This window comes from Macrobrachium nipponense, chromosome 12 (genome assembly GCF_015104395.2).
Source record: "Macrobrachium nipponense isolate FS-2020 chromosome 12, ASM1510439v2, whole genome shotgun sequence".
In the NCBI taxonomy this organism is placed as follows: domain Eukaryota; kingdom Metazoa; phylum Arthropoda; class Malacostraca; order Decapoda; family Palaemonidae; genus Macrobrachium; species Macrobrachium nipponense.
Genome location: NC_087205.1, coordinates 31,739,134 through 31,764,263, shown reverse-complemented (window position 1 = coordinate 31,764,263; position 25,130 = coordinate 31,739,134). Strand labels below are relative to the sequence as shown.

Below are 25,130 nucleotides of genomic sequence, written 5' to 3'. Positions count from 1 at the left end.
TTCCGAGGCGGCCTTCATATCATGAGCTTTTCGTATCTGGACCGCATTTTACATGTAAAATGGCTAATCCGTTCCAAGCCCTCAAAAAACACCCAGTAAATTTCATAATAAAGCTAAATTGACCTATAAACAATAAATACAACAACAATTTGGACCATTCAATACCTAACTTTATATGTACTGCTGATATACCTGTAAATAAAGTGTATTAGTGTACATGGTATACAAGAAATACTGTACGGTACATACGTACGTATGTAGTAAAATGTGGAAGCTTACCTTTCAAGTGAGGCTATCTCCGACAGTGGCGACAGAGGAGGAGGACAAAACGGCAGATATTACGAAACACATTAACAAAACTGTAACACTTAACTTTACAAAAAACTTAAAAAATAAAAAATAAAAATTTCATTTTATATTTTTACATTTTTCTGGGCTCAGCTCGTGTCGGCCTGTGAAATAATCCTTAAGTTCATATTTCTAGTAAATAATCTATAATTACCAGAGAAAAAATAAAATCAAGAAAAATGTCAGTAAAACTGACTCGCTCACTCTATAAAAGAAGTGTCGGTATGGTAACAGGGGCGAGTGAGACCACTACCACGAGCCATTTACCATTTAGACCATCCATCACAAAATCCCCCACCTGAGAGAGCTGATACCAAAGGGTGATGCGCCCGCTACTACTACTACTACTGATGCCAAGCGGAGAGCAGCGCCTCTAGTGGCCATCCTTTATCATTAGCTCAACAACGCCAGTTGTGATTTTTGTCTCTCGTGTTGTTTTCGCTTTTGTGATCTTATTTTCTACGATGGAACGCGCTGCTATCGCCACGGCTAAGTTAAGTGCCCGAAAGGTTAAGATTTCGTATTTTGGTCTTCCAGGGACCAGTATTTTCCGTTTTTTAGGTCATATACGGTCACCTGGTTGACTCGTGGCGGCCATGAGCCGCCTCGTGTTGTTAAGATTTCCCAGTCTCCCATACTGGGACGTCTTGTCCTTTATGGGCTCTTATTTTGCGTTCATTTTCTTATTACATCGTATTTTAGAATTAGGATACACAGCCCATACCTTATTACCTGTTATCTCTTGGTTTGGTATCTAGGGCTATATGTACTGTTTTTCTCCAGCCCAGCATCCCAGCTTTTGCTCTTCATCGGCTACGGCTGGCTCCGAGTAGTCGACTGTTCTTCGGATCAGTTCGCCTCCTCCTGGGCTCCTTTCTCTTCTACTCGTGAGTTCCTTCTATTCTTTTACGTATTTTATTTAATGTATTTATTTATTTAACGTTTCATATCAGTGTTATTTTAGTGTGTTAGGCTAGCTCTGGCGCCATGTACCTGCGTTGGTTACAGTTGGGTTCACGTGGTCTCTACCTAGTGGTTGAGTTGCTACGCTCCTTGGTCCACCCTCGATCACGTGTTCCCCTGGGCGCCTTACCCACTCCCTTCTCTCCCTTCCACGTGGTAGGGAGGGGTCTGGCCGGGCCCTCCTCGGTTGTCATGACAACCACTGTAGCCTACCTCCCTCTCTCTCTGAGGGGGCCCGAGGAGGCCCGTACCAGCTGGGTGCCTGGGTGACCACTTATAGTCCTAGGGTACCGGGGTGGGGGTTGGCCACCCCGATCCTCCCCCCGCGGCCGCGGCCAACCCCGGTGTTCCCAGTCCGCTCTCCCCCTCCATTCCCCGCTCCTACCATAACGGACGGAGCCCCTGCTCACTAGCCGGGGGCCCCCCCCTTCGGTTATCTGTTATTACTGGCTCCGCCAGCTGGCGGGTAGGGATTTACTAGTGGTCTATATAGCTTGCCTAGTGATACAGTGGACTCCCCGTATTCGCGTTCTCCACATCCGCGGACTCACACATTCGCGGATTCTCTGGGGAACGTTTCCCTGCATTATTCGTGGAAAATTCGCGCATTCGCGGTATTTTTCTATGATAAATATCCACAAATTCCTGGTTTTTTTGATGAATTTCATCATAAAATGCACTTTTTGTGATAAAACTATTAAAAAACCAAGTATAGAGAATTTTTAGTGGGTTTTTCTTGAGTTTTAACGAACAAAATAGGCTGTTTTTAGCATTTTCATAGGGTTCCAAACATTCGTGGATTCTAACTATTCACGGGGGTGGGGGGTCTGGTACGCATCCCCCGCTAATTACGGGGGGGTCCACCCTGTACCTTCTTTCCGCTACCGGAGGAGAGCTTGCTTACTTACCCGGGCACTCCTCTAGTAGTCGGAAGGAAGGCATGTCTTACTCTATAAGTATACATGCCCTCTACAAATGTTATTATATATATACTATCATCACTCTTTTTATGTTTCTTGTCTGCCTCCGCCGTTCTCCGTCGTGGTTTTCTCCTCTTTTGGGCTCGTCACCACTCCTGGTTGGTCTCCTTCCCTGTTCCCGGCGTACGCCGCGGACCCCAACCATACCGCCCTACTAACCACACGTATTGCGGTAGAGGATTAGTTTTACTCTAACTTACATACTCCGGCATGCAACGGAGCCTATGTTAGGCTGTAAGTGTGTAATCCCGATACTCATGTATCCTTCCACTTACAGGCTACCAATTGCCAGGAACCAGGCTGCAATGCAGTCCTCCACGACCCTTGTGGCCATGAGGAGTGCAGGACCCATGCCCGTGCGCCACTACCCACGGCGAGTTGATTGTCTGGCACCACGAAGCATACACTATATGCTATGACCTCGTGAGTCAGCTTTTGGATGGGGTGAGTAGGTTACTGGACAATTTTCTTACAATCAATTGTTTATTTTAGTTTTAAGTCTTACTTTAAGCTGTAACTCCGCCATCAGAGGCTTCACATCGCCCTCTCTTTCAGGCTGCCGCCGTGAAGGAAGTCGCCTTGGCAACCTTGAAAGCTTGAGTAGGCGGCTTTGGTAAGAACGCCGCCAAGGGACAGCCATCTATTCTAGACAAGAAGTTGGCTATCCAGGTCTTCCCAGGAGGGAAGGCGACGGGGTACGTAGACCCCGCCTCTGCAGCCCCACTCATAGCTTCCATTCAGCGGGAAGTGCAGCAGGCGTTGGGAGTATATCAAAGCAGGAAACGGTGCTGGACGTCGCTACCCTGGACATCAACATTGAGCCAATGGCGGTAGGTGTCGAGGACTTGTTGGTCGAGGTAGGTGCTTCGGGCGCTCAAGGGTTACCTTTGGGCGCACCTGGATCTTCTTCTCCTGTCCCTTCTTCTTCATCTTTCCAAGGCTTCACGGGATATGAGATCCCTTCTCCTTCACCTGCTGTTTCTGTGCCCCCGAAAGTGAAGGGACACAGAGAACAGAAGACCCTCCAGAAGACGACTTCCAAAAAGTCGTCGTCTTCTTCGGCACGGAAGTCTTCGACATCCTACGCCGATGCGGTGAAGGCAAAGTCTAGCTCTTCCCACTCTAGAGGGTCAAGAAGCAAGGCTTCTAAGGAGAAGGTCCGAGCTCCGGCCGAGCCAGTACCTTCTCCGGTATCCACTGGATCCGCTCTGGTGACTCCTGTCGGGATGGCAGCACCTAGTGCATTTGATCCTGCCACCTTCTCGGCAGGAGTATTACAGCAAGTGGGAGAGATGGTCGGCTCTCTCGGTACGAGATTTGAGCAAATGTTTGCTCAACTCTCTAGTACTATCAATCAGTCCGGCCAGTCGATTCAGGACCTCTCTAACCGTGTTAGAGAACATGATGACAGTTTCGCTGGCCTGAATCAGGCTCCACAGGCGATCTTTCCAGTAGGAGGTACTGGTTTAGTCCAGTTACCACCTTATGAATCCCTGCCGGCTTTCTCTATGAATAATCCTTGGAGGGTGGCAGCTTATGCTCCCTTCAAGGATGGCATGATTTCTATTCTGGAGTGTGGAACGAGAAGGATTGAGGACTTTGAGTTCTACCCCCCCGGATTGACTCAGCCTTTCATAGGGTATGCCAGGCTGACTCAAACAGCTCTCAATAGAGAAGACAAGATCTCTAGGGAGACTGTTTTGTACAGCAGGGATCATGCCCAGAGGGAGTGGGTTCATTGCCTGGAGGATTGGGATTGCACAAATACCAAACTCCAGGCCTTCAAGACAAACTCTTCAAGCCGTACTAAAGGACGAACCCATTCCGCAACTAAGGGAAGCGGAACCAACATCCCCGCTCTTCCCTGCCTTCGGCGAGCTGTGGGAGAATCTGCCAGTTACTTTCACAGGGGGAAAGCTGAAACCGGACTGTGCTATGGACCAGTTCGGTGAGAAGCTCCCTAGACTGCCTGATAGCCTTATTCAGGCAGAATTTGATGCCCGAACTAGATTTGGGAGGTCACTTAACTCCCTGATCATCACGGAAATGGCTGCCCTCTCGTACACCACGGAACCACTGTTCAAGATCCTAGCGAAGTCTCAGCTTCAGTCGGTACAAGCAGACGCTTTCGACTTTTTCACTGCCAGGAGGAATTGTCGAAAGCATGTGTTGCAAGAAGCCACCATTAGGCATAAACCTAATAGGCTTCTTGCTTCCAACATGTGGGGTTGCGGACCTCTTCCCAGAAGCTTCTGTGAATGAGGTACATCACGAGGCTTCAAGGCTTAACCAGAGCCTTAGAGCCAGATGGGGTATCTCATCCAAAAGGAAGCAAGAGAACCCACCCGCTTCTGGTAAGAAGTTGAAAAAGACTAATAGGAGATTCCAGCCATACCAGAAGCAGCAGCAGCAGCAGAACTTCGTCCTGGCTGTCCCAGTTACTCAACCGGGTCAGCCCTCGACTTCAAAGCAAAACCAGCCCATCCTCTGCTGTCCCCTCAAAATCAGCCCTCGACCTCATACACCGTCTCGCCGGCTTTCAACTCTATGTATGAAAGCCAAGCATTCCCGGCCTTTAACAGGTTCTCAAGGGGAAGCAGGGCGAGAGGTAACTTTCGTCAGCGAGGTTCAGGAAGAGCTGCAAGAGGCAAGCACTTCAGAGGAGGGCACGGAGGTCAACCCGCACAGCAGCAGTGAGGCTCCCCAGGTAGGAGGGAGGCTGTTCCTCTTCCGTCACAGGTGGGGGTTCAGCAAATGGGCACAGAGCATTGTGTCCAAAGGATTATTGGTTGGAGTTGGATCAAAGATCCCCACCAAACAAATCGTTCTATCAAGTACCATCAAAGGAGTTGACAGATTATGCGGAGGAACTCCTTCAGAAAGGAGCTGTGGCGAGAGTCAAGCATCTAAAATTTCAAGGGCGCTTGTTCAGCGTGCCAGAGAAAGGCTCATCAAAAAGAAGGGTAATCTTAGACTTGTCAAAGTCTAAGATTAATTCGTTGCGACAGGTTCAAAATGCTGACTGTCACCACCTCTATCGATCTTACAGACGCATGCTATCATATCCCTATAGCGAGGCACTTCCGCCCATTCCTAGGCTTCAAACTAGGAAATCAGACATTCTCTTTCAAAGTGATGCCCTTCGGACTGAACGTAGCCCCCAGGGTATTCACGAAAATAGCGGAAGTAGTAGTCCAGCAATTGAGATCGCAAGGGATAATGGTAGTAGCGTACCTCGACAATTGGTTGATCTGGGCACCAACCGTCGAGGAATATCTCAAAGCCACGAAGAAGGTAGTTCAATTCCTGGAACATCTGGGGTTCCAGATAAACAAAATGAAATCCAGATTCACTCCGGAGACTCGTTTTCAGTGGCTAGGCATCCAATGGGATTTATCCTCCCACAATCTGTCAATTCCGGTGGTCAAAAGAAAAGAAATAGCCAAGTCAGTGAGGCAATTTCTCAAAAACAAACAAGCTTCAAGGAGAAACCAGGAAAGAATCCTAGGTTCCCTTCAGTTTGCCTCAGTGACAGACGTCCTTTTGAAAGCAAGACTGAAAGATATAAATCGAGTTTGGCGTTCAAGAGCAAACGCCAAATCTCGAGACAAGTTGTCAGTGATTCCACAAATCCTTCGCAACCAGCTCCGTCCATGGACAAAAGTGAAGAATCTTGCCAAGTCAGTTCCCCTTCAATATCCTCCTCCGGCGTTAACGATTCACACGGACACCTCCCTGTCCGGTTGGGGAGGATACTCTCAATACAGACAAGTTCAGGGGACTTGGTCCGCCCAGTTCCGCCAGCTCCACATAAATGTGTTGGAAGCAATGGCAGTGTTTCTTACCTTAAAGAGACTCCTTCCCCCAAAGAAGTCTCACCTAAGATTAGTTTTGGACAGTGCAGTAGTAGTACACTGCATCAACAGAGGAGGGTCCAAATCCAAACACGTGAATCATGTCATGATAGCCATCTTTGCTCTAGCAAACAAGCACAAATGGCACCTATCTGCCACCCACTTGGCAGGGGTAAGAAATGTTATAGCGGACGCATTGTCCCGGTCAGTCCCTCTGGAATCAGAATGGTCTCTGGACGACAAGTCGTTCCAGTGGATATGCCAGAGAGTACCAGGTCTCCCAAGTAGATCTATTCGCCTCACAGACGAACCACAAGCTTCCTTGCTATGTGGCCCCCAACCTGGACCCTCTGGCTTATGCCACAGACGCCCTGTCGATAGATTGGAATCAATGGAAAAGAATCTATGTCTTTCCTCCAGTGAATCTTCTTTTGAAAGTTCTGAGCAAGCTGAGGACTTTCAAAGGTCTAGTAGCCCTGATTGCTCCAGACTGGCCAAAGAGCAACTGGTATCCTCTGCTTCTGGAGTTGGGTCTCCGACCTCAACGGATTCCCAACCCCAAGCTGTCGCAACCAGTAGAAATGAGGACTGTGTTCGCTTCCTCAGGAATTCTTCAGACCCTAACTTTATGGACTTCATGAAGTTTGCGGCTAAAAAAGATGCTAACATCAATCCCCAGAACATCCTTTTTCTAGAATCAGATAAAAGGAAAAGGGTCAACTATAGACAATATGACTCGGCCGTCAAAAAGTTAGCATCTTTCCTGAAGGAAACGGACACTACAACCATGACAGTTAATTTAGCTATATCCTTTTTCAGATCCTTGTTTGAAAAAGGCTTAGCAGCTAGCACCATTACTACTAATAAATCGGCTTTAAAGAAAATCTTTCAGTTGGGTTTTCGAATAGACTTAACAGAATCTTACTTTACGTCTATTCCCAAAGCCTGTGCTAGACTTAGACCTTCCGAAAGGCCTACCTCAGTTTCATGGTTTTTAAATGACGTCCTCAAACTAGCCTCAGATACTGACAACTCGTCTTGCACATTTATAATGCTACTTAGAAAGACGTTATTTTTATTAAGTCTGGCCATCAGGGCAGAATTTCAGAACTGTCGGCTCTATCCAGGGATTCGGGTCATGTAGAATTTCTCCCCTCAGGAGTTCTACTTTCTCCGGATCGCAGTTTTTTGGCTAAAAATGAGGATCCTCTTGCAAGGTGGGCTCCTTGGAAAGTCATCCCACTTCTGCAAGATCCCTCCCTTTGCCCAGTATTAACCTTAAGAGCCTTTCTATCTCGGACATCCTCTAGATCCTCAGGTCCTCTTTTTATGAGGGAAAAAGGTGGTACCTTATCAGTTAAAGGAATCAGACAACAGATCCTTTACTTCATTAAACAAGCCAACCCAGAATCATTTCCAAAAGCACATGATATCAGGGCAGTAGCTACTTCAATTAATTATTTCCAACATATGAATTTTGAGGATCTTAAGAATATACTGGATGGAAATCACCGACAGTCTTCAAACGTCATTACCTGAAGTCCTTGGAATCATTAAAATTTTCAGTAGTAGCAGCGGGAAATATAGTTTCCCCTGACTCTGCACAGTAGTTGTAGTATAAAAGATCCAGGTCTCCTTTCTACCTACCTTGTCCAACATGCCTCACCCTACTGCTATGCTCTACGTGGTACTCTAGCCTTAGTCGCTAGGATTCATTTGGTGGACTGCCCCTTATTTTTTTGCTAGGGGCACCCACACATTGTGCATATAAATGTGCTTCAGTGTTTCTCTACCCTTATTTTTATGCTAGGGTAGAACACAATGGACTTGTATATTTTGTAAATATTAATTAATCTTAGTGAATCTTTATATGTAATTGTTTTGGTTACCATTATACTGTACTGTACTTACCATTACTTAATTTAAGCTAATTTTAAGTAACCTTATATTAATATTAATATTATATACTGATCTTATTATAGTTTTTGTTTCATTTTGACCCTTCCTTGTCATCTTGTCTGTTTCTCTGGTACTATTTCACAGGCCGACACGAGCTGAGCCCAGAAAAGGGATTTTTGACGAAGGAAAAATCTATTTCTGGGTGATTGGCTCGTGTCGCCCTGTGAAAACCCACCCTGTTTTTCCTTGCCCACCCTGCAGGACAAGATGGTCATTTTGTAAAGGATGGCCACTAGAGGCGCTGCTCTCGCTTGGCGTCAGTAGTAGTAGTAGTAGCGGGCGCATCACCCTTTGGTATCAGCTCTCTCAGGTGGGGGATTTTGTGATGGAAGGTCTAAATGGTAAATGGCTCGTGGTAGTGGTCTCACTCGCCCCTGTTACCATACGACACTTCTTTTATAGAGTGAGCGAGTCAGTTTTACTGACATTTTTCTTGATTTTATTTTTCCTCTGGTAATTATTAGATTATTTACCTAGAAATAATGAACTTAAGGATTATTTCACAGGGCGACACGAGCCAATCACCCAGAAATAGATTTTCCTTCGTCAAAATCCCTTTTTTTTTTTACTTTTTTATACTTTACATTTTTTTTTCTTTTTAACAAAATTTCAACTTCTTCACCACTTTCAACTTTCTGCTTTTTAGTATCACTTGGTTCTTCCTTTTTGCTTACTACTCCTACTAAAGGCCTCTTTAAAAAATAACTATGCAAGGAAGATTGCTTCTGCCTACTTTTGACAATGTTCCTGAAACGACTCAGGCAAACTTCATCGAACTGTGCAAGCATACGACCTGTGTAAGCCTTTTCGGGGTGTCTCTTTTCTACGAATGATTGCACCTTATGAAAAGCAGCTAGAGCATCCTTTATTTCTGCCGTTGTCATAGAGTCGTCCTCCTCCTCCTCTCCGCTGCTAGAGAACTCCTCTTGAACGACGTTATGTTGCATGGCCTCCAACTCCTTCAGGTCATCCGTCGTAAGCTCCTCTTGGTGCTCCTCGAGAAGGTCATTGATGTCGTCCTCGTCGACGACCAGCCCCATGGACTTGCCGAGTGCAACGATCTCATCAAGATCTGGTTGCGAAACAGTTTCAGGATCGTCAACTGTTTCTGAATCTGCAGCACCAGCTTCGCCCACGTCGAATCCCTCGAAGTCTCGGGCGGATATGGCATCAGGCCAGAGTTTCCTCCACGAGGAATTCAAAGTTCGCCTCGAAACCTCCTGCCAAGCTTGGTCGATGAGTCGGATGCATATTACGATATTGAAATGCTCCTTCCAAAATTCACGCAAGGTGAGGTTTGTGGTATCGGTGATGTCGAAACATCTCTTGAAAAGATGTTTCGTATACAGCTTCTTGAAGTTCGATATCACTTGCTGGTCCATGGGCTGGAGGAGAGGGGTGGTGTTAGGCGGAAGATAAAGAACCTTGATGAAGGAATACTCCGCTAGGATATCTTCCTCGAGGCCAGGAGGGTGAGCAGGGGCATTGTCCAACACCAGCAGGCATTTCAGAGGGAGGCGCTTCTCTTCCAAGAATTTCTTCACTTTCGGGCTGAAACACAGATTTACCCACTCGGTGAACAAAATCCTCGTTACCCAGGCTTTTGCATTAGCCCTCCACATCACTGGAAGCTTCTCCTTAAGCATTTTGTGGGCCTTGAAGGTTCGAGGAGTCTCGGAATGATAGACAAGTAGGGGCTTCACCTTGCAATCCCCACTGCGTTGGAACAAAGTGCGAGAGTAAGCCTGTCTTTCATAGGCTTATGCCCGGGTAGCTTCATCTCTCCTCCGTGATGTACGTCCGACGAGGCATTTTTTTCCAAAAAAAGGCCAGTCTCATCACAGTTGAAGACTTGCTGAGAACTGTAGCCTTCCTTGATCATCATCTCATCGAACATCTTTTTATAGGCTTCGGCCGCTTTCATGTCTGAGCTGGCCACCTCCCCATGCCGCACCACCGAATGGATGCCAGTCCGTTTACGGAATTTCTCGAACCACCCATGCGAAGCCTTGAAGTCTGCGGTTGGCGTGATGCATTCCCTCCTCTGTCGTCTTCAGCCTAGGTAATCAAATCGTCGAAAATAGCGCTGGCCTTTTGGCAGATTGCCGTCTCCGTTATCGTATCGCCAGCGATTTCTTTTTCTTTTATCCAGACAAGAGGAAGCCTTTCCATTCATCGTGCACGTGGGTCCTCTTGCTAGACAAAATAGTGACGCCCTTGGAAAGTGTAGCTGCTTTGATGACATCCTTCTGCTTAAGGATGGTGCCTATTGTCGAAGGATTTTGGCCATATTCCTTGGCGATCACACTCAATTGCATACCAGCTTCATACTTCTTGATAATCTCCATCTTCGTCTCCAAAGAGAGCATCCTCTTCTTTCCGTGAATTTCAACTTTCTTGGGACCCATGACTACGTATATACTGTACGTAATTATGTTATGTAGTACGTACAGTCGACCCCGTATTCGCGTTTTCCGGATTCGCGGACTCTCACATTCGCGGATTTCTCTCGGGAACGTTTCCCTGCATTATTCGCGGAAAATTTGCGCATTCGCGGTATTTTTCTATGAGAAATATCCACAAATTCCTGGTTTTTGTGATCAATTTCATCATAAAATGCACTTTTTGTCATAAAACTATTAAAAAAACCATGTATGAAAATTTTTGTTTTTAGTGGTTTTTCTTAAGTTTTAACTAACGAAATAGGCTGTTTTTTAGCGCTTTTATAGGGGTTCCAAACATTCGCGGATTTTAACTATTCACGGGGGGATCTGGTACGCATCCCCCGCGAATACGGGGGGAACACTGTATACGTATGTAGTAAAGTTCTCACACAACACGGTAAAGTATACTACAACGAAATCACTAACGAATTTACGTTAATAAACGAAATCGTTAGAACGAACGAATACCAAAGGATCTCATGGCGGTGAATAGCATCAGGAACCAATGGGAGAGCAGGAGGATGGTAGCGAGTCTACTCAGTTGGCGGCGCATAAGTTTTAAAATTGTTATTGGTGGTCCAGGTGAATCTCGGACTTTACAGCAACAACCTTTCGTATCTTGAGCAATTTTCGTATGTAGTCGTAAAATTTTTTGTATTTGCTTTCGTATCTCGAGTTTTTCATAAGTTGAGCCTTTCGTATCTCGAGGTACCACTGTACTTGCTTTCCTAACTCGAATTTTTCGTAAGTTGAGCCTTTCGTATGTCGAGGTACCACTGTACTAGATTTAGTGCACTCATGCCCCCAGCAATATGAGCAAAGGGCATGAGGGTCAAGAGAGTAGAAATTCCCACATTTCTTACCACCAACTCTGGGACATACTCGCCAGCAGAAGGCAGTTTTCTTACGCAAATCAAAGTTGTAGGTTGGCATTATTGGATATAATCAAATGCACTATATTACACACAAGTATCATATAAACACAAAATGATCCCAATGTGAGGTAGAATATTGAAAGAAACAGCAAATACTTGGGCAGAGAGCGATGAAAAACACATCTTCTCTAGACAACAGCCAAAAGCAGATTGGAATGTTTATGTCAGGTTGGGAAGGACTCCCAACTGCTGGAATGGTAATTAAATACCAAACCACCTTGTTTGAAAGTTTAGTGGCCGTATCCAGGTTTTGCCTTAAGTAATTCCTTATTGTATAGGACTGAGGGTTTTCATATTATGTAGGAACAAATGAAAATTTGTATGCATGTCATCTTCATTTAGCCCAGAACTCATACAAGGTATGACATTAAGGCAACTCCTTACATTTCTACCCAACCTTATTTCCTTGTAATTTGAATACTGTATCCAATAACATACATTCTAGCTTTAAAAGCACTATCAATAAAAAGCAGATACCCCCAAGAATCTATAACCTGGACTCTGATTAAGTGATACCAACATCAAGATGAGAGTGCTCACCCCAACTTTCAGTGAGGTGGAATCTATAAGCAATCCTAGAACTGGCAATCTGTTGGTCACTATCCCAAATTTTCCAGCTTATGAACCAAACTAGGCCACATTAGTTTGGATTACTGAATACTGAGCAACACCATATGCTTAGTATTTACATCAACATCTTTTTAACAAACAATTTAGAGCCATATTAGAAATGCTCAAAGCAATAATCAGGACAAGGGCTTCTGCAAAAGACTGATGAACATGGTAATTACACAAATTGTCGTTAAGACGTTAGGACAAACAATTCCAATTTCATGTCCACAAAGGCACAATTACATCAGTAAAAGAAACCTGTAAAAGCAGTGGTTCCAACCTTCTCACCAAGATGCCACAACTGTACTTCAAAACCCGCACGAAATGTTATCAAAGAAGATTTCACAGTTGTTCTTAGAACACATGTCCAATGGCACATTAATATTAACTGTCTATGATATTACAAAATTACTTACTTTCCATGCTTTTCTAACAGATACATTTTACCCTTCTCATCATTTTGTAAAATATATATCTTCCATATTCTTGCTGGTACATGTATTTCAAATTTCTATTTGTTGTCCCTTCATATATTTGAAAAAAAAAGAGTAGGATGATTTCCCTTTTTATCATACTAATTGCTACCAAGAATGTGCTAAACAAGCAAATATTAAATCAACTTACAACATGAGCTCTGCACAATGTGACGACTAATTTCAATTGATATTTCATTAAGTGATTGATGTCTAACCGTACTTCATAAAAACAGAAATACTTACTCCTGCTTACATGCGGCACTGAAGGCATCCCACCAAGGACTCTTCCCATCCTCTACACATGTTGTATTTTGACACATAGCCTGTAAATACACATTCACTCAGTAAGCACAATCACCTGATTCTTCAAAGATCAGTCCTTATAAATCTTAAAAGATCACAGCAAAATATAAAAATGAACAGAAATTCTATAAAATATATTATTTTAAACCACTACCAAAATATCTTATTTGTCCATTATTGCAGAGTATTAATTTTTTATCCCAGTATTTTATGTTCAGGTTGGGAATATCCAACAAGACGATGTTACAATCTTCAACATAATCTATTATGGTGCAACAGTTCTGTACTAGCCTTTTGTTTTCTGTAGCTACTATTGCTTCAATTACTGTCTTACTTTGAGCTATTTACAATTCTATCACTGTCTCAAATATTAGGCCAATTATATTTTCCTTCATACTGAAAAAATGTCCAACAGTGTATTTTTCATCTTTCCCATAAAATGTTCTTTCTTCTCAGTAACTGCTACATCAAAATCTTTATATTAGTCATCAAAGATTGAAAACACGGGCAAAAACTAACCTTCTGCTGGAATTCATATGTAACATCATCTCCGGCCTCCCTGCACCACTTCTTGACCTTCTCTTCAAATTCAGTTAGATTAACCGTAGGAGCAATACGAACATCAAATCCCACAGAAAGTTCTGCAGGGACCACGTTGAACTGAACACCTCCCTACAATAGAAGTTTTTACCTGAATGTACAGACAGTCCCCAGTTATCAGCAGACTCGGTTAATGGGCCACAAAATCAGCAATTTATGGTGCTATAACATGCCGAGCTTCAGTTATCAGCGCGATAAGGTGCTGATAATAGAGTTATGGCGCCATAACATACTTAACAGAAGCGCCATTAACCGGTTATTGCCACCATTAACCGATTATCGCCGCATTATGCACCATAAACTGCCAAGTTTTGGTTAATGGGGGTTTTTGCTTATCAGCATCCCACTGAGAACGGAACCAACCCCCTGCCCTAAACATAACCAGGGACTGCCTGTACTATACAGTGACAAATTCAAATTGCAATCTTGAGGCCATCAATAATGTTATTCAAACATAATAAGAATACTATCACAAAAACATATCAAAGCATAATACAGCAGAACTTTGGTTTTTTTACATAATCTGTTCCAGAACCTCCCACGAAAACCGATACATACCAAAACCGAAACAATAATTATGGAAAACACTTGTTAGCATATGGAAGATGGAGAGGAGGGGAGAGGGAGGAGAAGAGGTTATTGTTTGGAAGGGGAATCTCCCTCCAGAAGGAATTCAGGTATCTGTGGTTACTTCTCTTCTCTTTTTACTTGCACTATCTGAGGTTACTTCCCCACTTTGTTTTTTACTGGTATTAGGCCCAGCTGGAGAGTTAAGGGACCCCTGTCACACTACAAAACTGCCCTGAGACATTTGTTTCTGGCATTTTAAAAAAATTTGCCTAAAGTTCAATACAGCATTGTCATTACACATGTTGGAAACACAGATTACAACTTCTTTGTTGGGATGATAATTCTCCACAAAATGTTTTACATCATTCCACTTTGCAAACATGTCCTTAATCCCTGAAGTAGGCACATTATGTATGCCCATTCGTTTTCTGAATTTTTCAAACCAGCTTCTGCTGGCCTTGAATTCACTAACAGCAGAGCTTGTTGTTAGGCATTTTATCACCAAGATCGGCATGCAACTTCCTCCAACACTTTGGTACGAATTCTTTCTTAAATTCTATAGTGTTTCTCATCTTTTTTACAGAAGAGCTAGCACTTGGAGCTTTCTTTGACCCCATGATGGCTTATTTAACAGTTACCCTCAAATAAAAAAGCCCAAAAATCACAAAAACAACATGCTACACAAAAGCAGAATGGGTCACGAAAGAAGATGGGAAGATTTGTTTGGGTGCTCGATATGGGGCCCAGTCACACGCTGGGCCCCAGGTGGAGCATTTCCGAGTATACAAAAACCAAGGAAACATACGATAACAGTGACAAAATTTTGTAGAAAAAAAGTCTCTATGAAAACCAAAATGTACGAAAGAGAAGCGTACGAAAACTGAGGTTTGACTGAATGACATCTGAAAAACTACCAAATAATTTACCTCAAAGTGGCCTCTATCTATGCAGTGAAAATACATAAACAAACATAAAAAAATCTGTATCATTCTTGAAACAAGCATATACATGTGTACATATTATAAATTCTTCAGTATTCATGAGGTACAAAGTGAAATCACTCGTATAAATCTTAATGCTGTCCAGCATGTGACCACAATCTTATTTTATTGAACATGCCACAAAGGCCATTAACTTATTAAGGAGTCCTCCATAATACAGAATGTCCATATATGGAACAAGAAATTTAAACAGGTATGTAAAAAATAAATTTATACAAGATCATTTAAGCTAAAATTAAAAGCTTTCTTAGACGTACACGTAATAACCATGACGACACTACAAAGACTTCTAGTTTTGAGCTGCTGTACTGTAAAGGGATTTAGATAGTTGGCTGCTTGGGAATGTAACGATATGGCACCTAAATAAATGAGACTTGATAATTTAGGAGCATTGGGTACCGAGCTGTAGTAGCAATTCTCATCCAATTTAAACACTATTTCTTCTGAGGTAGGTCTTAACTAAAACTACAACTCTGTAATCAATAAAAAAAATCTGGAGAAGTTCCATTTCATCTAAACAAGCAAAACCATCTAAAACTGTACCATCAATATCAAATCTCAGATGACACTTCTTACAAACAATACCTTGTATTTCAGTGTGCTATTTTGTTCTGTGAGCAGGAACGCCAAGATGCATGGCCAGAGTGCAATGAAGAATGTTTTATGAATGAGAAGTAGTGGAGAAATGTAATGTCCAGAAAATACAAATTTTTAAAAGTAAATTGTATTTTTCCTAACTAAACAAACATGAGGCCCTTTACAATAGGAATTACTTAAGGGAAAGCCTTGACACGACCACTAAAACTTTCAAACAAGGTGGTTTGGTAGTTACGGCAACTACTGGTCCAATAGTCGGAAGTCCATCACGACTGGATGTAAACATTCCAATTTACTTTAGGTCCATGTCGCAGATTGAGGGATGGCATGAGGTAGGCATAAGAGTAAAGGGCCTCAGGTTTGAATCGTTAGGAAAAATGCAATTTACTTTAAAAAAACTCTGATTTGTTCTTTTACTACAAGAAGATTCACTGATTGGTGGGAGGAATCTAACTGAGCCTCTATGAGCTGACTGGATTTCACTACACCTGAGATTTCCTTCCTGGTCATAAGAACAAGGGAAGAAATCCAGCCTCTGACATATAAATGGAGTTCTGAACTGCGGGATCAAAGGTTAGACTGCTGGGTTATCTCATATGGTGGAGTATGAGACTGCCAATAGGACACTTGCAATCGTTGGGTTTGTCTTATGTCAAGGCCTCCTTCTGCCCTTGCTAGGGGAAGGAGAGGCTATATAAGCTTCTATAATCTAGTCAAAGAAAATAGATTGATAGCTCTGAGGAGTTTCTCACCTGCATCAGCCGCCAGGATATAATGGTTTGTGTACTCTGCCAGAGGGAAGAGAGTAGGATGAAGGGGATGAAGGTGAGCCAATCAATCACACATTCATAATGTACAACAAAGGTGAGATGCACCCTTGTCCTGTTAAAAGGAGCTGGGTAAGCTACACAACTTGTTGAGCAGCCACCACCAGTCCCATGGAAAGTGTCCAAGGACCTGTGGGCAATATCCTGAAGGTAGTGTGAAGTAGTGGTGGTCTGGCGTGACCAATCCCGCCCTCAATACCTGTTGAACTGACAGGTTCTTACACAATGCGAAGAATGGATCAATACCCGACGAAGGGTACCGGTGTTCATCTTTACCAATAGCAGAGGACCTTCCTGATCTTCTCGCAGCCAGAAAGATATAGTGTTCTTAGACACCTCTTTCTTGGACCCCCCAGTGCTAACAAAGTCTCGTCGACACTCAGGCCGGAGATGTCGAGTCTTCTTCAGACAGCACAGCAACACTCTAACAGGACAAAGCAGAATTAACAACAAAGTCACTCACATCGAAGGAAAGTCCATACAGTTCACCAACCCACTTCGCCGATGCCAGGGCAAGCAGGAAAATGATCTTATGGGTCAGATCCCTCTTTGACGACTCTCGTAAGGGCTTGTATGGTGCATAAGTCAGGCTCTGCAAAAGGAGAGTCACATCCCATGCAGGAGGCTCAAGATCCCTGGGTGAGCAAGACCTTTCAAAACTTCTCATGAACAGAGATATCTCTAGAGAGGAAGGGATATCTACACCCTTCATCTTCAAGACTAAGCCTAATGCGGACCTGTAGCCTTTTACAGCTGAAACTGAGAGAAGCTTCTCTTGGCGAAGGAAGATGAGGAAGTCCACAGCCTGCTGAAAAGTGGTTCTGACTGGAGAGAGACCCCATCTACAACACAAACCACAGAAGAAGGCCCACTTCCCCTGGTATACTACTGCAGAAGACTGTCTGAGGTATCTGCCCCTTTCTGTTGCTGCTCAGCGAGAAAGGCCTCTCTTTCACAAGAGATGATGGATAACCTCCACCCATGAAGACACAAGGAAGGCACTGCCTGATAGTACTGTTCTACGTGAAGTTGACACACAAGATCATACCAAGGCAGAATCTCTTTCTGTGCATCAAGGAGCAGAGCCAGAAGGTGGGGATATCAAATGGCCTGAGACCATTTGGGAGCCACCAGAATCATCCTGAGATTCAAGGTGGTAAGCACTCAACTGATCACCATGTAAATCAGACAAAACGGGGGACAGGAGTATACTTCGAGGTTGTCCCACCAGTGTTGGGACACGTCCTCCGCAGCGGCTCATGGGTCCAGTACATACAATGGAGCAGAAAGTCTATAACTTCTGCTGTACCAGGTGGTGAAGAAGTCTACGACTGGTCGCCCCCATAGGTTGAACAGCCTGTTTGCTATGTCTGAGTGTAGGGACCACTCGGTCCCTATCACCTGATTCTGGCATCTGAGCTTGTTGGCCACTATGTTCCTCTTGCCTGGAATGTACCTGGCTGAGAGCTCTACCGAGTGCACCTGCGATCCTTGCTTATTGACATATGCCACCACTGTGGTATTGTCGCTCATCAATACACAGTGTCCCATCAGTTGATCCTGAAACTATTGGAGGGCCAGGAAGGCTGCCTTGAGTTCCAGAATGTTGATGTGAAGGTGCCTGTTGTAGCGATTCCACACTCCTGCAGTCAGCAACTCCTCCAAATATGCGCTCCATCCCTCAGTCGATGTGTCTGAGAAAAGAAGTATGTCTGGAGGGGGAGTAAGAAAATCTACTCCCTATGAAGAGGTTCCTGTCATCTAGCCACCATTCTAAATCCTCTCTCACCTGCGAGAGGGGGATGAGAAAGGACTGAGGGTCACTAGACTGTGACCAAAACTACCTCAGTCTCCACTGGAGAAACCAAGGGTGAAGCTGCCCATAAGGGACCAGCTTCTCCAATGGTGAGCTGACTATTCCTGCCAAGACAGGGACTGTTGTGCTGCCTTCCTGAACCTGATGATACGAGAGTCCGAGGGGTAGACCCTTGCTGCTACCGTATATATCAGCATGCCCAGGTACTTTGTCCTCTGCTTGGGCTTGAGATCGAACTTCTCAAGATTTATCACAATCCCCAGATCATGACAAAAAACGAGAAAGCAATCTATGTCCTGTAGCAAATGTGAGCAAGAGCTTGCCAGGACAACCCAATCGTTGAGATACCTCAACAGACATACCCCTTGTGAAAGTGCCCAGCTGATACCTGGGGAGCAGTCGAGAGCCTGGCACTGAGTACCCTGAACTGGTACACCATCACCCTGAGAACAAAAAAGTTAGCACTGTGGCAAACCTGTGTTGAGTCACAGTGGCTGTAGTGGTTGTCACAACAGAGTGAGTCACAGCAGAGGATGTCGCTGCAGAGGGTGTGTTGAAGTGGCCCAGCAACCCACTCACCTAATGAGGCCCTGTTAGGCCTAGGGAAGTCCAAGCCTGCTCAGCCCTGACTCTACACCCATGGAAGCAAAAGTCGAGTTAAACTCTAGAACCACACCCATAATAGAGATGCAACTTGTCCTCTTGAAGGAGCTGGGTAACAAACACAATTTGTTGAGCATCCACCAAAGGTCCAAGGAAAAAGTGTTCAAAGGACCTGTGGGCAAAGATCTGAATGAAGAAAGACATAATGTGGTTGTAATGGGACTACATCTATTTTCCAGTCCGACATATTCTTCTCAATGCAATGAAAGGACCAAGGTAATGGCACTGTGCACTCTCAGGCATAGCATGCATGTGATGTAGCTATCTGCAGAAATGATCCTCGCAACCTTACCAGACTTGAAGGAAGCCATGTCCTTAGACACTTTTCCACTGGCAAGTAAGTAGTGGAGAAAAGAAACTAACATTCAATGAAGGGTGTCAGGTCTTCTGCAGGTACAGCAACCCATCAATAGGACAAAGTAATGATTGATCTTGATCAACAAATACAAAGTCCAAGGCGTCGTGAATCATGAAGGATTCAAAACCGTCAAACAGATGTCGAATGATTCAACATCCAAGAGGGAGTCACAACATGAAACACACCTTTTGAAGGGTGATGTTGAAGATGACCATGCAACACATCTATCCTCTTCGCCAATGCCAGAGAGAGAAGGGCTGTGGTCTTGAAAAACAAAACGCTGTCTGATGATTCTCGCAAGGGCTCGTGTGTCTTAAACAAGAGGCCTAAGGTCCCTGTGGTGGCAAGACAGAGGAAAGTTTCTCATCAGTAGTAGAATCAGAAAGAAGTTAACTTTCACAATTCTGACTGAGAAAAAGTCCCGTCAATGACGCCAACCAGTGAGGATGGTTCTAATCCCTGAAATTTACTGAGGACCAAAAGAGAATTTCAGCATTTCATTGCTGTTCGGCAAAAATGCCTGTGCTTGCAATAAAGGCTGGATGTCTTTAACTGCATAAAACACATGATTGTTCTGCCTGACAAACAGCTTCTTGTCACTGTGAAGGTTGGTTCAGGGAGGAACTCTTCTCTTTACCCTGGAAGCAGAGCTATCAGGGCAGGTGAAGTCTTCCAACATTCACTCCAATTCAGGGTGAACTACTAGTAGTTGAACACTTTATAAATCAGAAAAAATTATATAGAAGACAAAACTGTTTGTCTGAAAAGCATCCTGAATCATCACAGTGGCCTGTGGGTCAACTGCAACGAAGCAGAAGACCTACAGACTTCTGTTGTACCATGTGGTAAACATAAATATGATAATGAGTCTAATGAGATACATCTCTCTCTGATGATTCTTGCAATGGCAGATGCAGAGCACAAGACAGGAACCATAAGCGAGAATCCAGAGCAACCAGGGACTTCAAGCCTACTTCAAGTCTGTGATGGTCAGGCAGAGAGACTCGAATTAGCAGTTAACCCTCGACAAAGGAGAAACAAAACTACGACAAACAATATCTCAGTGAGAAGGCAGTACTCTGCCCCTCATTCAACTCCATAGGCTGAGTTGCCTGGTAGTACATTCCATCTTGGAATGTGTTAAGCTTATAGAGCTATCAAGCGCACTACAGATATACTCAAGCACCTGCATATTAACCTAACAAGAGGGAATGAAACCCTCTTCTTAACTGATAATGCCAACCTGAGGTGTTGTTGCCAAACAATACCACTACAGGCAGTCCCCGCCTTATGACGGGTTTGGCTTACGGCATTCCGAGGTTACGACAGTTTTCAATTGTATTCATCAGAAATTAGTTCCAGGTTTACGACAAGTTCCAGGGTTACGTTGCTTACACCACCAATCTGACGGACGAAATATGACTCCAAAAATACAATAAAAATGCAGTTTACATAGTTTTTAATACATCCAAAACATTAAAAGTAAGATCTTAGTATTTTTTACAATTTTTGGGCTTACAACAATTTTCAGCTTATGACGCGTCTCAAGAACAGAACCCCTGTCGTAAGCCGGGGACTGCCTGTAGACATCTCAAAATCAAAACCAGAAACTCTCAGGAGGCCTGAAAGGCTGTCCTGAGTTTCAGGTTAATAAAGAGAAGGTACTATTCATCTCAGTCACACACCAGAAGAACCAACTTAGTGTAGGTATGAGCCTATACTTGGACAGTGCAACTAATAACAGACGTAAATTGTGAGGAGAAGATACAAGTATATTCATAGGCTCCTATTTATCAAGCACCAGCCTAATTCTTCATCACTTCGAAAGAGAAAAGAATAAAGACTGGAGGCATACCTCCTTTATTCTCTAATGAAGAGAGTGAAGGTGAAGCTGTCCCGTGGGAGGCTACTACAGAGACAACATGGATTATGTGTCTGCTGTCCTACGTGTTTGGATCCTAAGGTCCAAGACACAAGGACAGGACTTGAGACCATGCACCAATAAGGTGTTGGCATGCAGTATCATGTTCTGCATAAGCCCAAACCAGACTGAAGAGCAAACTCCCCTGTACTGGTAGAGGGTCATCTCGTTTTCCAAGTACTCGAGTGCCAGAATTCATATAAATTCACACTCTCGGTGAGATTCCCAACTCTGGTAACAATAATCAGGAGCCTTTTCTCACCAGGTGCTCAGAAACAGATGAAGTCAAGCACTAGGCAAGTGCCAGCAAATCCAAGGGATCCGGGCGCTCAGTGAGACTCCTGTGTCTTGTAAAACAAAAATTGGGAGAGCCATGTCTCGCCCAAGTGCTTGGAAACAATTGAAACCAGGCACTCAGTGAGCACTTGAAAATTCCCAGGAAATCAAGTGCTCAGTAAGACTCCCGATTCTTGTAACAACAATTATCAGGAATGCCTGTTTCGCCTGAGTGTTTGGAATTGGAAATCATAGAAAACCAAAACACTCAAGAGAGCACCATTTCCAAGGAATTCAAGCTCTCGCCAAGACTCCCAAATTTCATCAAATGTTCATCAGGAGAGGTCTTTCTTTGACTTCTGTAGAAGTCGAGGAGGAACAGGCATAGAACCAGTCTTAAATGCAAGCATTTAAGACTGGATCAAGAGTGTGATTCAACAGAATATGCACTCGAGGCTCCCAAAATGTAAGACTCCACAGGAGATTGGGAATTGGAATCCACCAAAAAAGGACAAAAAAGAACCAGGGAGAACACAGTCTCTGGGTGTTCAAATCCTCAGAATCAGAACAACAGGTGGGAATCTATCAAGCACTGACGAGCACTCAGGGAGTACTTGACACGTTGGCATAAAAGATGAGTTGCTTGCACGGCTCGATACCTTCTCTCGTCCTGTGCCACTGCCGAGATGGTGAGAGATCTCTCTGTCATTGACAGTAGATATGCGATCCCCCTTTGAGGATCATGCACTCGGGAAAACTCGCAAACGAGAACCTGACACAGCAACGGTCTTGGGATGAACCTCTAGGCAGGTGAAGAGAATGCAAGCCGAAGCCTGCACTCCCACAGCTCACGAAACACAAGCGCAGGGCAAGCGAATCAGCATCCGAACCCAAAGATTGGGAAGAGTCAACGAGAGAACCCATGCCTCCACGGCTTCCCTGCTTCTCCAGGTGTATGATTCCTCAGAATTGTGACACCAGGTGGGAAACTATCAAGCACTGACGAGAACTCCGTGCCCAATGCATTAGCAGAAAAGGACGAGTCACTTGCACGGCTCAAGCCCTTTTCTTGTCTTGCACCACTGTTGGGACAGTGAGAGGTCGCTCCATCACCAACAGTAGATGCGCAGCCACCCTTGGAGGGCCACACACTCGGGAAAACTCGCGAATGAGAACCCGACACAGCACCTGTCTGGAGGTGAACCTCTAGACAGGTGACAGGATTGCAAGCCAAAGCCTGCACTCCCACTGCTCCTAAAACTCAAGCCAGGGGCAAGCGAATTGGTTCCTGAACCTGAAGGTAGAGAAGAGATAACAAGAGATTCCATTGCCTCCTCGGAAGGAGGTAACCCCTTAGAAATCCTACAGGAGGATTTCTTAGGGAAGGAGAAGCATCCTTCCCCCTGGTAAATTCTCCTAAAGCGTAAGTGTAAATGTAAAATTCAATATGTAATAAATAAATATACTACTCTTGCGCCCTTACTATTAAAGGGCGAGAGTAAGTGATAAGGATGTAAATAGTACACTGTTGTCACCAACCCATAAATACACGATGGGGAAAGGTGACTAGCAAGGCTTATCACAAAATGTGGCTTTGTATATTAACATCAAACACAGTATAGTTTTCAAAACACATTGAAAACAATATACCATAAGGAAGATCCCACTGGGAAATCATGATTAACGGCTAGTCAGCAAGAGCTCACATACATGCATCTTCATGGGAAGATAACTGAAAGCAAATTTGGAATGTTTACATCAAGGCAGGTAGGTCTCTCCGCCTATCGGACGGTGGTTATTCCCTAACCACCTTGCCCAAGAATTTTAACTGCCATGTTCCAGCTTCACCGTAAGTAATCCCTATAGTAGAGGACTGAGGGTTTGTATATTTTGTAGGAACAAAGATAATCTCTGTTAGAGGGATTGTTCACTCCTGTCTAGCACCAACCAGTTACCCCATGAAGTAAATTTAAAATGGTCTTGTGAAAGTCTTACAATTATCTGTTTCATATACGTAGTACTGTACTGGAATTCCCTATTTAAAAACTAAGATGATTATCAGAAATTATTACAATAAAAAAGCATGTGTAACTGCCCTGATCACTATCATACAAACATGAAATAAAAAATTGACATTCACATACCCAACTAGTGACAATGTGCAAAGGAATTCAATTATTATTATCATTATCATTATTATTCAGATGCACAAGCAGGCTGTTCTTAGCAATTAAGCTCTCAAAAAAAACCTAAAACCTTTCTACTCATCTTTTGGATGGATGGTGCAACTGCTAAAATAAGTTATCAATTTTGAACATGCTTATCACAACTGACAATTAAAAATGCTGTAAAGGCAATTACAAAAATTTTTACATACAAAGCTTTCTTGACAAGAAAGCTTTCGAAAAGTATAATTTTAAAAATATTTCTTGTAATCGATAGATAACTAAAAATTCAGTCTTCACACTCTTACTTGTAGCATTGTAAGGTTCACAGTAGTGACATCTCCAAGGCTAAGGTTCTTATTGGCATTGAGAAGCTTCTTTTGCTCTTCCCGATATGCCATAAATGAATTAATCACTTTCTGCAACTTCTCTCCCGAGTTGTTAGGCAAGAACTGTGAGCCATGGCCAGGCTGACCTGGACAACGCACAAATATCCCTTGAAAGAAAATTTGAAACAGGTTTTATCACCATACCATTGTTTCTCAACACATAAGCAAAAGTTTAGAAATGTTCATTACCATGCTAACAAGTAAACCAAACAATTTAATGCATCAGAATACTATATGCAAACTGAACAGCTTGTGAATGTAATACTTATCAAAATGAAAAAAAGAAACAAACTGTATTGTAAGCAAATTTCTTTACAACATCCCTTTCACCTGCAATTCCACTCATTTCTGCCTTTTTCCTTCCATTCATTTCTTTTAGTTTCTTCCTGATAACTGCCCAACTTCCTTTAGCTCTACCTTACTTATCCTTTGAGAAAACATCTTTTGCTCCAGCGCTATAAGCAGAGACTCAGTCTCCTGGATAAATCATTTTCATATGAAATAAAGATAAATAATTCTGCTTCTGTGAGAAAAACAATTTTATTTACCTTATTTCTGGTTGGGTCATAGTTTGTAATCGTCTTTCAAAATAAACCTAAGAACATCTACTGATCTTAAACTGCCAAGTAGGCATAGTATGGACAAAATTATATTTTCATGATAAAATTAAATCTTATATACACTTACCAAGTGATTACATAGCTATAGTTTCACTATATGCAGCAGTTAGAATTCGAAATTCACGGTAGCACTTTTTTGTTTGGGTTAGGCGACTACCCGGCCACCACCAGGGAAGCGTGGAACCAAACCAATAAACAAGATACAGTGGTACCTCGAGATACGAAAGGCTCAGCTTACGAAAAACTCAAGATACGGAAGCAAATACGAAGATTTTTGTGGCTCTACATATGAAAATTGTTCAAGATACGAAAGGTTGTTGCTGTAAAGTCCGAGATTCACCCAGACCACCGATAACAATTTTAAAACTCGCGCACCAGCAACTGAGTAGACTCGCCACCATCCTCCTGCTCTCCCATTGGTTCCTGATGCTAGTCATTGCCATAAGATCCTAC

The 25,130-nt window shown here is 43.5% G+C and overlaps 1 protein-coding gene and 1 long non-coding RNA gene across 3 annotated transcripts in view; one reads left to right on the top strand and one right to left on the bottom strand.

Moving 5' to 3' along the window:
* The window catches only part of LOC135224458 (uncharacterized), a 335,859-nt gene that overhangs the window by 4,752 nt on the left and 305,977 nt on the right, over positions 1 to 25,130 (top strand). The gene's annotated exons all lie outside the window — the stretch shown is intronic.
* Positions 12,743 to 24,190, bottom strand: LOC135224987 (aminoacylase-1-like). The gene is made up of 3 exons (XM_064264286.1): positions 23,977 to 24,190; positions 13,394 to 13,546; positions 12,743 to 12,894 (listed from the first exon to the last, which is right to left on the bottom strand). The coding sequence occupies exons 1-3, from the start codon at positions 24,067 to 24,069 to the stop codon at positions 12,811 to 12,813; spliced, it is 330 nt and encodes a 109-aa protein (XP_064120356.1). The 5' UTR covers positions 24,070 to 24,190; the 3' UTR covers positions 12,743 to 12,810.

Excerpts from the sequence above, each read along its gene's own strand:
- LOC135224987 (XM_064264286.1), bottom strand. The coding sequence starts at position 24,069 with ATGGCATATCGGGAAGAGCAAAAGAAGCTTCTCAATGCCAATAAGAAC. Across the intron at positions 13,547-23,976 it reads TGAACCTTACAATGCTACAA|GGAGGTGTTCAGTTCAACGT; the intron begins GTAAGAGTGTGA and ends CTTCTATTGTAG. Across the intron at positions 12,895-13,393 it reads CATATGAATTCCAGCAGAAG|GCTATGTGTCAAAATACAAC; the intron begins GTTAGTTTTTGC and ends GTGTATTTACAG.